The sequence below is a fragment of the Hoplias malabaricus genome, chromosome 4, assembly GCF_029633855.1.
Source record: "Hoplias malabaricus isolate fHopMal1 chromosome 4, fHopMal1.hap1, whole genome shotgun sequence".
NCBI lineage: Eukaryota > Metazoa > Chordata > Actinopteri > Characiformes > Erythrinidae > Hoplias > Hoplias malabaricus.
The window spans coordinates 48,721,181-48,734,842 of record NC_089803.1 but is presented as its reverse complement, the minus strand read 5'-3'; the positions used below and the strand labels follow the sequence as shown (position 1 = coordinate 48,734,842).

Sequence of the window (13,662 nt, the reverse complement as noted above, 5' to 3'; positions counted from 1 at the left end):
TTTATCATATTAATTACTCAGCTTTACACCTTGCTCTTCTATTCACCTATTCTCAACCTCTAAAAACGTCTTTCTGGAGCTCATTGTCTATATTTTCTTAATGTATAGTCTCCAAGAAAGCTCATTTAATTAACTTTATATATTTTGTTTTAAAACGTCTTCCGTTCAGGCTCATTGTCATAGATAAACAAACCCCTCATTTTATTGAGGTTCATATTCTTTAAATAACTGTCCTTGAACGAAGCTCATAATTGTTACCATTACAAATATCTTTCCCTATTAATTTCTAAATCTCTCATTCTTTATCACATTTCCCCACTTCCGTTAAACACTTTCTTCAAACACTTTCTTCACTCTTTCTGACAGTCTTTCTCTCTGACACTCTGTAGGCAGAGATTTTCCCCACTTTTCTTTAAACACACCCACAAAAAAATTCATGGCTTTTTACAGCCCATGGAGAAACTAGTTCTCCCCACACACAAGCAACCACAGAAGAAAGGGGGTTGATCAGTCCCCCACTTTCTCCCTTTTTTTCCAAAAAAAATTCTTTCAGCTAACACACACACATAGTTACAGAAGATGGGAAAAGGGAGGGGGAGAAAGACACACACTCAGCTGACACATACACATACACACAGACAGCAAAACACTCCTCTATCTAGCAGAGACGTACACAACAATCATGCTAACAGCCTCTAATAATGGCACAGCCTCTTAAAACAGATAAAACACAAAATACACAATCAAATATCTTTAAAATACATAACCAACCCCTGGTGGGAACAGCATCCACCAAATTGCGGGAACAGCATCCGCTACCGATATACCATAAATTTTATTTAAATCCACAATAACCCCTGGTGGGAACAGCATCCACCAAATTGCGGGAACAGCATCCGCTTGCGGGAACAACATCCGCTTCGAATATACTTCTGAGGAGACGAACTCTCACGGCCTACCCTTAGACCAGGCAATTAACACGAAACCTCGTCAGGTTCCGAGCTGAGGACGCCACCACTCTGTCTCAGATGGGCACAACATCCATCTATACCATTTTTTTTTTTTTTTTTTTTTTTTATTATTATCATTTTTTTATTTTGTATTTTTTAACAAACAACCCCAAATTTTTAAACAAATTGATTCGCTCTATACCTCACTCCGGACCACCCTCGGGGCTCCACACCACTCCAATTTAAAAAATCCAATATGCAGAATTTGAATAAAACAGGGTCTGCACACCCACCTTAGTATGTTGCGGCCGCGAGTGGAAAGGAGTCCCAAGATGTCCAGTCTGGACCTCCCGCACGTCGGGGTCACCAATTTGAAGATAAAAATGTTTCTTTGGACCATTCTCAAAGTATTTAAAATTTACCAACTAATGAGAAAATAACAAAAAGGTCCAAAATACACTCTCCCTCTTCGGGGGAGGCATGTCCGTTACGAGAGAGTCGCAGACACCAGTCGAGTGAAGTTCAAAGCAAATCAAAGTATTTATTTACCAAAATACTGGATCCAGGAGAATTTACACATTGAGAACAGTCTAATACCCCTCCCAAGTGAAAATTCTGACCTCCCATCATCTGACTCAAAAAGTTATACCCATGATGACGTATAGCCTGGTGGTGAGGCGTTTCTGGCTGATTAGCGTATATTAATATGCATAATTTCACGTGTTAGTACTCAGCTCTTCACGTGCAATATTCAGGTACCTGTTGTGACCTTGAAGACATTCATTATCCGGCCAGGCTGACAATGGGCCTCTCTTCTCAGCACTTTTTCCCTAGAGACTAAAATTTAGGGAGTCAGAAATACACTTCAAGGCCACAAGAAGAAGCTACAGATCAGCGCCTCCATGCCCAACACTATGATGTCAGTGTGTTACAATTCTGGAGTGCACATCTGTTCGAGGTTAGATGTTAAGAATTAAAACTGTGTGTAAATATCAAGTTATCATGCCATATAGTGAAGTTAGCTTATAATATGTTTTTAGGAGTAATTATCATATGAGTTAATAGTGCAGAATCAAGCAAAAATGTTTAACTACATGTGTAAGTAATTCATAATGTAAATGCTGGTGAGTCATTCATATACATGCATATAGGGTACAGGATTTCACACAATGAGTATGTAGTTATAAATGCTAATTTAACTAATCATCATTTAAGGATATTTGTCAACAAACACAAAGTAATAAAATTGTTTTTTACAACACTTTTCTAACCCAATAAAAAATCCTTTCAGAGCGGAACTTTCTAGGATCCCGGCCGTATAATACCGGGGAATGTTTTAATGAACGGACTGAAACGCTAGTCTGATGTTGCTTTTGTGTTGAGGAGCGGGAGTAAGGTCGGTTTCACAAACAGCGAATGTACAACTCTTCAGTTTTGAAAGACTACATTCAGGGCCTCTATCGTGCAGGTTAGAAACATGTTCCCTTTTTTGTGTGACATCATCTACTTTACAGGAATGGAGCTGAGGTCACTGTCACGGTGCAAGGGCGTTAAATCATACATTTATTTATGTATGATTTATACAGTTCTATTATACACTATCGCATGTTTCCTAGAGACGGAGTAACTTTGTAGTTGATGCATAAATTCTTACTTACGCTCAAGTATCTATTAAAATATTACGTGTTTGCTGGCGACGCACTTACTTCCATTACAAGTAAAATAGTCTGTAGACAGCACAAGACCATGGCTAGTGCGATGTTTGCAGATTTTCTTAGTAACGCGATTTCTTATGATCAGACCCGTCTGTCAAACGACAGTGAATATATTTTACCATTTCTGTGTCTCTAGAGGTTCAGCAAATGGGAAACGATTCATAGCTTTAGTGAATCTAGGGCATGTGTATGTGTAAGCTTATATGACGAGAGTAAACGCTTCCACAATTAAATGCTTGATGAATGCTGTTACCTTAAAACGTGGTGCGCTTTTCTGCGCAGTAGATGGCTCTTAAGCTTATACCAAATATTTTGTATTTGTCATTTTGTACGGTGGTTATTAACATTAGAGTTATCTGCTGCGGTAGTACAGTCTGGCATGTTTAGATCCTCTGCATAGCAAAAACAGTTTTGTCAAATAAATAATTTAATTGTAATCCCTATTAAAGATAATTTCCAGATTTGGGCTTTTGACCATTTAGATTTTGTAGAGACCTATGAATACAAATAAGACATTCTGATGTATTGCTGTGCAATTTTCAATGGATACCTTTTGGGTTCTTTTAATAAAGTTTCACGTTTATATTCACATTTTGGGAATGGAATCCTTTAAAAATATTTTTTAATGCAATCCCTTTTCCCTAGAATCATCAGTCAAAGAGTCAGCTAAGGAAATCAGTGAAAATGTTTAGGAGTTTGGCAACACAGGTAATTGGGTAACTACAAGTTTTGAACATATAGCCACCGTTTTGTGTATGTGGTTAATTACATTTGTCATTGCTTGTGTTTAACAGATATTCAGAGAAACTATTAGGTACAGTTCCACAGATACTAGTCTCATTTTGGAGAGATGTAAGTACACTCACCATCACATGAAAGTTTGAGGGGAAAAACAACTATTATTCAATCCTCTGGTCATAAAAAACTGCTTAATGGAGCTTTTATATATATATATATATAATAATTTATTTATTTATTATTATTTTTTTGCATGTTGTTTATCCTGCTGACTTTCTATTTGTCTCGCTTTCTTGTTACATCTCAGCAATTAACAGAGTACAGCTGCTGGGTCGGGTGGGGCAGGACCCTGTTATGAGACAGGTGGAGGGCAGAAATCCAGTCACCATCTTTTCCATGGCAACTAATGAGATGTGGCGCTCAGGAGAGGGAGAGTCTGTAAATACAGGTAATATCTGCCTCCACACAATTCTTGAGCCCAACATTGATTTATTATATTATCTGGTGTGTGTGTATGTATTTTTTTTTATGTGGGCTTTACAGGAGATATCAGTCAGAAAACAACATGGCACAGAATATCTGTGTTCAAGCCAGGTCTAAGGGATGTGGCTTATCAGTATGTAAAGAAAGGGTAAGCAACCTATGCTAGCCACTATGCTAAAATTACTTATGTCCATTAATTATTTTTTTTGCACAGCTTTTGGACAATGATGTTGTCATGTATTTAATGTACTATATTTATAAAACAAATTTCAGGTCTCGGATACTTGTTGAGGGGAAGTTGGACTATGGAGAGTATGTTGATAAAAACAATGTACGGCGACAGGCCACTACCATTATTGCAGGTTCGATATTGCATCGTATTTTATCTGCATCACTAGGTTGCATTGTTAAAATTGTTGCGTTGTTCATGCTAAATACTTAAAGGCTAAGTACCAGCTGTATGAAAGTATCAAACAAATAAATACAGTGGAATTTGAGTTCCTAACTTGTGTTTATTGATAGTCAAGTAAGTTATGTCTTACTAATTCAAGAAATAAGGTTTAGAAGACCGTTGGTCCACTTTTAACGGTGTTCGGAAACTCTAATGGGCGTCTTGCCTGTGACGTAGATGGTGGACAACAACTCTAGAAGTTGCACTTAATTTAATGCAAAATGATGAAAAGGTGTGTTGTTTTTGGCTGCAATCACTCAATGTACAGTGGGACATCTGTGTACAAATGGCCCAAAGATCCCAAAATATCCAGAAAATGGACTAAATTTGTCAACTTTAAACGGGCACTTGGATGGAAAGACCATCCACTCACTCCGTTATCTGTAGTGCTCATTTCACTGGCACTTTTCCAACAATATTGGCATGTAAGGAAACCAACGAAAAGTGTTCAAGAGCCTCTGTAACATGGAGGTAAACAGGGTAAGGACACTTACTTCGCCTGTTTTAGTTGGTGTTAGTTAATGTTAGCTTGACTAGCTAAACTCATTTTTGGCTCATTATACTGCGCTACGTAGCTGCATTACGGAGGTTTATAGTGTCGGATGAATTCGAGTTCAACTTCGATCACATTTACAAGAATAACGGTACCTCTAAATTTGAGTTTAGCTTATTGCTAGGCTATTGTCATGAATAATGTTGGTTATTTAGCTAGCTAGATACTGTCATAACAGTCAGTCATAAAAGTGTTTTACCGCGGCATTGTTTAGCTGTTGTCCACCAGTGACGTCACGGTTGCGTTCAAGAATTTTCGTAGTGAGCTCGGGTTTTTCTGTCAATTTAATAAAATTGTCAGTTTTAAAGCAAATTAAGCATGCATTTTCATTTTAATTCATACTTATATATGTCAGTAACTAAAATAATGTTAAATATTCATGGAGGTCAATTAAGTGGTGCTTAGACTTTAATGCCTTATTGAAGCTATTCAGGGAGTTTGTTCAATTTTCAAGATGAGTGAAAAATGATCATGTTTGTGGACAATCTAAGGCAAAATATATTAGAGGTTTGACTATACTTAAACTGTAAATTATTTTCTTTCCACAGATAATATTGTCTTTTTAAGTGACAATGTACGGGATAGAGCCTGAGATGTTTTCTGAAGGTCTGGAAAAACAAGAAGATGGAAGATATTTTTTGTTATGTTAGAGTTAGTTGTTCCTGAGTGATTTTTTTTTTTACCTGTCATTCACTTACACATTTGACAGAAAATGGAAATAATAGTAATAAAGCAGATTTTCATATGTTTTTATAACAAACAGCACTTCCACGTGCCTTTGTTTATAAATGCATTTATGTTGTTTTACTGATACAAACATATACATCTAAATAAAAACACAGATTGAGAGTCTTCCCCAATAGGCATAGTTAAAATGACCAAAATCCAGGTTTTCTTTTTTTTTTTGTCCGTGATATTTTTGTTTAAATGTTTTTATGTTTGGTTTCAGTTACGTTTTAAATTTTTTTGTGGAAATTTCTTTACATATCCTTTCATCACCGCGTCTTTCCCCACAATGTATAAACGGATCTAGTTTAATACACCGCTTTCCTGTTTAAACGTGCACCTTTCATATCTAACAATATATGCCAAATGACTGTTTACACCTTATGAACACGATCACCGTCACCATCCCAATGCCTTTAAAATTGATAACCATATTGAGTACAAAAATTCCACCCTAACACTAACCACTCGGTGTGTTTTGAAGGATGGGCCCTTAGAGGCGGTTCTTCTTTTGTGGGGATACTTGGCTTTCTACGGTTCGCCGAAGACATGAGACACACGTCGCGTGATTGGACTTTGGAGAAGGCAATGAAATGCGAAAGAATTTACTCTACCTTCATTGGCTAAAGCTCCTGTCTGTCGAGAGTTAAAGACATTTTTGCTGCGTAATGGGATGCGCTTATCTGATTGGTTCAGATTGTTGTGGGTGGGTTCTAAAAAGTTTTAGTCCTTGTTTATGTATTGATCTTAGAAACATTTGCGACTAACTGGATTTTATGAAATAAGCATCAGTGTTACTCGCTTACAGATCAGAGACGCTTGATTTCCTTATAATAACCCTCGTCTTTAAAACCACAAGAGAATAAGTTTGTCGTTACTCCCACTGTTTCCCCACCCCCCCAAATTCCAGATACTCGGAGAGAGGCGTCAGAGAAAAAGAAAAAATCGAGAAGTGCGTTTGAGCTTTTGTTAGGCCAAAACTATCTGTTTACATTATCGTAGGTGGTCAGATGTGTTACTAACATTCGACAACAACAGACACGCGAATTGCCGACAAATCAAGTTACCGGATTTATCTAAACAAAAGTGGGACGAGATAGAAGTAGCGTCGTCGTCAGTGTCATTGGCTGGATGCTTCGCAGCAGAGTTTGTCTTATGAGCTTTTTACTGAAAGAAAAACATTCGCCCAGCGCTAGACTGTTCTGATTTGTAACTTTATTGAAATAATCCATAAGGAGGCATGGAAATACTGGAGATTGGTGAACCTTTGATTCAGTGGGACCGAAACCTCAGTGAGCTGTCAGAGCCCTGCGAAAATGATGTTATGTACAGTACCGTAAGTAGTGTTTTTTTAATCTGTTAATACATCTTATCTTAACATTGTTTAATTTAAGCAGTGACGTGTTAATACTTGAGTCGGTTTCATGTTTAATACGGAATCGTTCAGTTTTGAACCGATACGGGACGCGTTTTGATCCGTATATTAAGGTCACGTTGTTATAGCGATGGTTTGAGACAAACATGCAGTTCTTTCTCAGCCGGAGCGAGGGACAGATTGTTATCGAAGGCCATTGGGCTCTAAACATGTTAACACGTTATTAATATTGTGCGCGTAATTAATACATTAATTGTGATAACTTGACCAAAAAGAACACGTTTACACTTTTTAAAGTCTCCACCAATGGGAGGCCTCAAATCTGGGCATATGCACATATTCATAATAGGACTAATATCACACATTATAGCTGACAACGAAAACATAAAGCCCATGTACCCCCTTAGTTTCACCTTATGTATTCATAACAACTAAGCGCTGACCTACGGCTACGTCGAACCCTACGTGACCTGTGAGAAGACAGCAACGCAAGCTGATCCCTATGGTAACCGGAAGTTTTTTACTATTAAAGATTCTGGCGTTTAAAGCTTGGGTATGGTGATTTTATAGAAGCAAGTTAGTGTGGGTGGGCTTGGAAAAAATCCTAGGAAAAAAGACCTCCTCCCAAAACCACTCCCCCAATTTACACGTAGGTGAGTTTTTTTTATAGCACGTTTAACACGACAATTCGACCAAAGTGTTGTACAAATATAAAACTTTAAAAAAATAAAAAATATATATAAAACAAAGATAACATAACACAAACATACAACGTATATCTAAAATGTTAAAAGCCTTGGTAAAAAGATACATTTTAAGTCTGCAATAAATGAAATAAATCCTATAATAAACAGGAAGCCAACTGAGTGAAGCTAAAACTGGAGTGATGTGGTCCCTTTTCCTAGTGCCAGTCAACAGTCTAGCTGCTGCCTTTTGTACCAGCTGTAATCATGCCCATGTATTTATGCTCAAATACAATGAGTTACAATAGTCTAGGCGAATTTATTTGAAAACATGAATAATTTGTTCCTGGACCTGAGATGAGAGCAAAGGCTTAGAGATTTCTCTCAGCTGGAACATATCTCTTTCCCACGCTTTTGCGCCAGTCCCCCATGTGAACCACAACTTCCAGACTAATCAATATATAATCTTCACACAGACCTCCTATGTATAGCTTGATGTTTGCCTTGTGCTCCTTTTACTCTGAGCACAATGAGTAGGTGACTGACCAAGTGGTTATCTGTGGAAGTGGTTCTGGTCCAGGTTTTTGGACATGATGAAGAGGGCACTGAAACTGAACCAGAGATAGTGGAGGATGTCTCAGAAATGGAAGACCTGGCTTGTGGCCCTGTTTCACAACATCCTTGATATTCAAGGATATGTGGTGTGGACAGCCATCGACCTGGAATCAGGGGAAGAGTTTCAAGAGGTTCCTAGCAGAGCTGGGAAAAGCTTTGGTGACTCCTCTTATTCAACAGCACCAGCACAAGACTTATGTAGACTGTAACAATTATCCAGTTCAGGGTTGAGATGGGTCCGGAGCCTACCTGGAATCATTGGGCGCAAGTCAGGAACACACATCCTGGAGGGGGCACCAGTCCTTCACAGGACAACACACACACATTCCTACGGGCACCTGAGTCACCAATCAACGTGTGTTTTTTGTGCGTGGGAGGAAACCCACTTGGACAAGGGGCGAACACACCACACTCCTCACAGCCAGTCACCTGGAACGAGACACGAACCCACAACCTTCAGGTCCCTGGAGCTGTGACAGAGACACACCGTGCCCCACCGTGCCACCCACATTTAATGTTCATTTTGTAATATATTTTCAGTGCCTATTTGTATTTTCACTGCTGTTATTTTATGTCTAATTCTATAAATTCATGTTAAACCCTACTTTGAAACATTGTTCACATCACAGCTAAAAAGTAAGTTGAATAAAAATTTGGTGGTGAAAAATGTTTTTTGTGCCAAAACAGACCAGTCAGTTTTGACCGGGAACACTAAAGTAAGGGGCAGGAGGTGAACATGACTGGAGGGTTAAATGCTTCTGTGATATTCACACAATCACCGGCATATTTAAGGTTTTTGTTACACCTAAAACAGTGAAGCAGTTACAGCTGCCTTTTTTCTATTCCACCTCAAGTGCTGCAGCTATTACAGAATGGCTCACAGTGTTCAGGTAGGAGGGCCCCTTAAAAATGTTTGCTTAGGGCCCCAGGAAATTCTTGACCAACTCTGCATATAAATAAACACAAATAAGCCAGTGAGCTTCACCACCTCAACTCATGTACTGTTGAAAGCTGATATATATATATATATATATATATATATATATATATATATATATATATATATATATATATGTATATATACAACTTACATAATGTACAGTAGTGTACAGTATTTATGTTATTTATGTTTATTTATGCTTCCACCTTTCAAACACAAAACCAATATTTAGGGTTTAAGCACTCAGTGAGTAGAATCCTATTACTTTTGTTCTGACTTTTCTTCTTCTTCTTCTTTGTTTTCTTCTAAAGAAATTACTCCGTAATAAAACCATAATAGCTACAAGCACCAAAATTGGTAGGTAGGTGTAGTTTGTGTGACTCTCGGTGGATAGAAAAATGACTAGTTTTGACACGTAAATGCGTTTTGCCTCATAACTTCTAAATGCTGTGAGTACCTAGGGATGCAGTTGTACCACAATTTAATCATGTCATCTGATATGCATTTAGATCAAGTCTATGAATTTTGTAATATTTGGAGAAAGTGTTCCTGAGTTAGAGCTATATAGTGTATAGTGTGCTTTGTTAAATACATGCGCCATCCATTATGGAGGGGACATTATGGGAGGGGTGTGGAATCCACACAGGGATGAAAGTCCAACATTTGATTCATAATTATAAAAATTCCGGTCCTTAGGATTCCACTAAAACCACATATGTCCAGTTTTGGTAAAAATAATGTAGTTTACATTCAAATATATTTGTGTTTGCATTTCTAAGCTGAATGCCTATAATTCTCTACCTATATCTTGTGGATGAATTAAATATTTGGATCAAGCCTATGCAGTTTTGTAATATTTGGGTAAAGTGTTCCTTAGTTACAGCCTTATTTAGATGCTTTATTAAAGGCATGCTCAATCAGTTACTGGGAGGGACTTGGAAACCACACAGTGATGAAAGTCCAAATTAATTCATTATCTGTAACCGCTTATCCAGTTAAGGGTCACAGTGGGTCCAGAGCCTATCTGGAATAATTGGGCACAAGGCAGGAATACACCCTGGAGGGGGCGCCAGTCCTTCACAGGGCAACACACACACACACACACTTTTTTTTGAGTCGCCAATCTACCTACCAACTTGTGTTTTTGGACCATGGGAGGAAACCGGAGCATGATGTTGTAATGTGATAATAATTATTGACCATCAGATGGCACTCAAACATTACTTTTACATCACACCAAGCCAGGCACTATAATAAAAGTTGATAGTTTTGTGAATTTGTGAAAGTTGGAGAATCCCCCATTTTAAATAATAAGTTTTAAACAGATTTTACTCAAAACTGTTAATAAATGTGTGGAGTCTCAAAGTAAAATAATTATTTCCACGTTTTTGGCTGGAGTACATCAGTCAATCAGTGCAGTACTGTTGTAAAAAATTGGTTCTATAACTTTATTATGGATTTTCAAATTGTGATTAAATGTTTTCCCCAATGTCAACCTAAAACTGAATGTTAAATATATTAAAATTTTGTTTTAATGATAAAAATAAGGATGCTAATTTCGAGTATATAACAGAAATATAACAAAATAAATGTTTTTAAGGCAAATCACCTACCTTAGCTTTAATTTTAAATTTGTAAATATTCATATAATTATTTAACTGTTCTAAAAATGAAGTGGAGAGTTAGGTTGACCACATCATCAACAGATCTGTTTGCCCCCTGCAGTTTGCATACAGAGCAAACAGATCTGTTGATGATGTGGTCAACCTAACTCTCCACTTCATCCTTCAGCATCTAGACAGCTCTGGAACCTACGCTCGGGTTCTGTTTGTTGACTTTAGCTCGGCTTTCAACACCGTTGTGCCGCAGCTACTTCAAAGCAAACTGTCCCAGCTGTCAGTGCCGGACTCCATGTGTCAGTGGATTGCAAACTTCCTCACAGACAGAAGACAGTATGTGCGGCTTGGGAAACACACCTCAGACCTTCGAACACTCAGTACTGGAGTTCCACAAGGGTGTGTTCTTTCACCCCTTCTCTTCAGCCTTTACACCAACGACTGTGTCTCCAAGGAACCAGCTGTAAAGCTCCTGAAGTTTGCAGATGATTCCACTCTGGTGGGCCTCATAGCCAATAGTGATGAGTCTGCTTACAGAAAGGAGGTTGGTCAGCTGGTGTCCTGGTGCAGTGACAACCACTTGCTGCTGAACACAGACAAGACTGTAGAGATGGTGGTGGATTTCCGACGCAACCCACCCCCTGTATCCCCCCTCTACATCAAGGGCACCGCAGTTTCCACTGTAGAGTCACTCAAGTTCCTGGGCACCACCATATCCAGGGACCTGAAGTGGGAGAGGAACACCGTCTCCATCACCAAGAAAGCTCAGCAGAGAATGTTCTTCTTGAGACAGCTCAAGAAATTTGACCTGCCACAGACCCTGATGATCCAGTTCTACACAGCGATCATCGAGTCCATCATCACCTCATCCATAACCACCTGGTTTGGTTCCTCTACCTCACAAGAAAGAGCCAGGCTCCAGCGCATCATCAGATCAGCAGAGAAGATCATTGGATGTAACCTGCCAACGCTTCAGGAGATCCACACCAGCAGGGTGAGGAAACGCGCTCGCAAAATTATGCTTGACCCCTCACATCCTGGACATCACCTCTTCCAGACTCTCCCTTCTGGTAGAAGACTAAGGATCATCAAAAGCAGCACAACACGACATGCCAACAGCTTCTTTCCCAGAGCTGTAGCTCTCCTCAACCACAGTGAACACCTCTGAGTCTCCAAACCACTGAACTAAACCGACTGGACATAACTGCACTGAACAGGACACTTTACTCACTTGCACTATGCTATTTTGCACAGCTGTACAGAAGTTCTATTTCTGTAACTTCTACAACAATATATAATATAACCTACTTTAGGAATATCTGGAAACATTTATATTCATACGCATATCTGTACAGTATAGATTTTATATTTTATGTTGTCTAATTTATGTCTTAACGCTCTTTTTTTCCAGTACTTAACTGTATTTTTTTAGTCTATTTATTGTTTATTGTACCTCTTTTAAAGTTTTGTTAACAGTCTGTGTACGTGTTACATGTCATACATGTGTTGCTGTCACCAAGACAAATTCCTAGTATGTCTAACATACCTGGCGAAATAAAGAGATTCTGATTCTGATTCTAAAGCATTTCATAATTTTGAATCAAACAAGCATCACTATTCTCTCACCTTATGGGTGTGACACAAACTCATTCACATTGATAAATGATGGACATAGTTTTAATTGCATACGGCCTAAACAATACTGTCAACACAAACCGAGAGTGAAATGTACTTTCCAGACTCCCCATTCATTTATTCATTTGTTTATTTATTTATATCTACTTATATATCTACATTAAAAACCTGAAACATCATTAAACTTCATTGAACAAAAATCTCTATTTTTCTTGCAGTGAGTGACTTGTACACCATGTACTACACTGTATATACACAAAGGGGTTGGACAATGAAACTGAAACACCTGGTTTTAGGCTGCAATCATTTATTAGTATGGTGTAGGGCCTCCTTTTGCGGCCAATATAGCATCAATTCGTCTTGGGAATGACATATACAAGTCCTGCACAGTGGTCAGAGGGATTTTAAGTCATTCTTCTTGCAGGATAGTGGCCAGGTCACTACGTGATGCTGGTGGAGGAAATATATATGTTCATTTCATGTTCATGAAATATGTGAGTTATGATTTAAATAATGACTTAAAATTTTTATTTAAATACATTACAATACATATTTGTACCTTTATTTAGGGAACATAATTGTGCCTTATTTTATTATAATTGTAGATTTTAAAAATGTGTTGATTTCATACGCCCTTTTTCATATCCAGGACTTTTATTATGTTTTTTTTTATATGACACAGTTCTGTAATGAAAGATTACAAACATGTATCTCTTCTTCTGTAGAAGAGAATGTAATATACTTTTAAGGAAAATAATTGTTGTACCTTTAAAGGTACATTTACACAGTTTGTACTTTTAGTGACCAATATTGTACCTCTACCGCACCTTTTTTTTCTGAGAGTTTTATTGTTATACATCATTCAGAACTTTTCCCACAGGAAAAAACCCCAGATACACAAACTTAATGTGTTAACACATTCAAGATGCATTAACAGGTACATATCTTATGGCATTCATTTGGGGCCAACATCCTCTTAATTCTAATGCCTGGACACATATGTACGTGTACAGATGGCAAAATATGATGCGTTAATACCTCTTCACACCTTATAGCCAATCAGTGAACTATAATATGAATATATCTGCATGTGAATGAATAAGGGACAGTGACAAAAACTGACAATGTGCAAAGTTTGGCTTACCATATTCCTGAGACACTTACACATGTTACAACATTTTG

General features: G+C 38.0%; 2 protein-coding genes across 5 annotated transcripts in view; both read left to right on the top strand.

The window, feature by feature from the left end:
- The first annotated feature begins 2,274 nt into the window (after window positions 1-2,274).
- Window positions 2,275-5,627, top strand: ssbp1 (single-stranded DNA binding protein 1). Its single transcript, XM_066667183.1, has 7 exons — window positions 2,275-2,418; window positions 3,311-3,373; window positions 3,460-3,517; window positions 3,711-3,851; window positions 3,947-4,034; window positions 4,160-4,248; window positions 5,439-5,627. Exons 2-7 carry the CDS (start codon window positions 3,350-3,352, stop codon window positions 5,480-5,482), a joined length of 444 nt encoding a protein of 147 aa, XP_066523280.1. The 5' UTR covers window positions 2,275-2,418; window positions 3,311-3,349; the 3' UTR covers window positions 5,483-5,627.
- Window positions 5,628-5,949: 322 nt separating this feature from the next.
- creb3l2 (cAMP responsive element binding protein 3-like 2) overlaps window positions 5,950-13,662 on the top strand; it is a 56,453-nt gene continuing 48,740 nt past the window's right edge. For 3 of the 4 annotated variants that reach the window (XM_066667179.1, XM_066667182.1, XM_066667181.1), the window contains exon 1: window positions 5,950-6,952. In XM_066667179.1, the coding sequence (XP_066523276.1) occupies window positions 6,857-6,952 (96 nt within the window). In that variant the 5' untranslated portion in view covers window positions 5,950-6,856. The other variant, XM_066667180.1, reaches the window with a different exon arrangement.

What these genes read in the sequence shown, in the direction of transcription:
- ssbp1 (XM_066667183.1), top strand. Translation starts at nt 3,350, where the DNA reads ATGTTTAGGAGTTTGGCAACACAG. An exon ending in GGGAGAGTCTGTAAATACAG is followed by an intron (nt 3,852 to 3,946) that starts GTAATATCTGCC and finishes TGGGCTTTACAG; the next exon opens with GAGATATCAGTCAGAAAACA. An exon ending in GGCCACTACCATTATTGCAG is followed by an intron (nt 4,249 to 5,438) that starts GTTCGATATTGC and finishes TTCTTTCCACAG; the next exon opens with ATAATATTGTCTTTTTAAGT.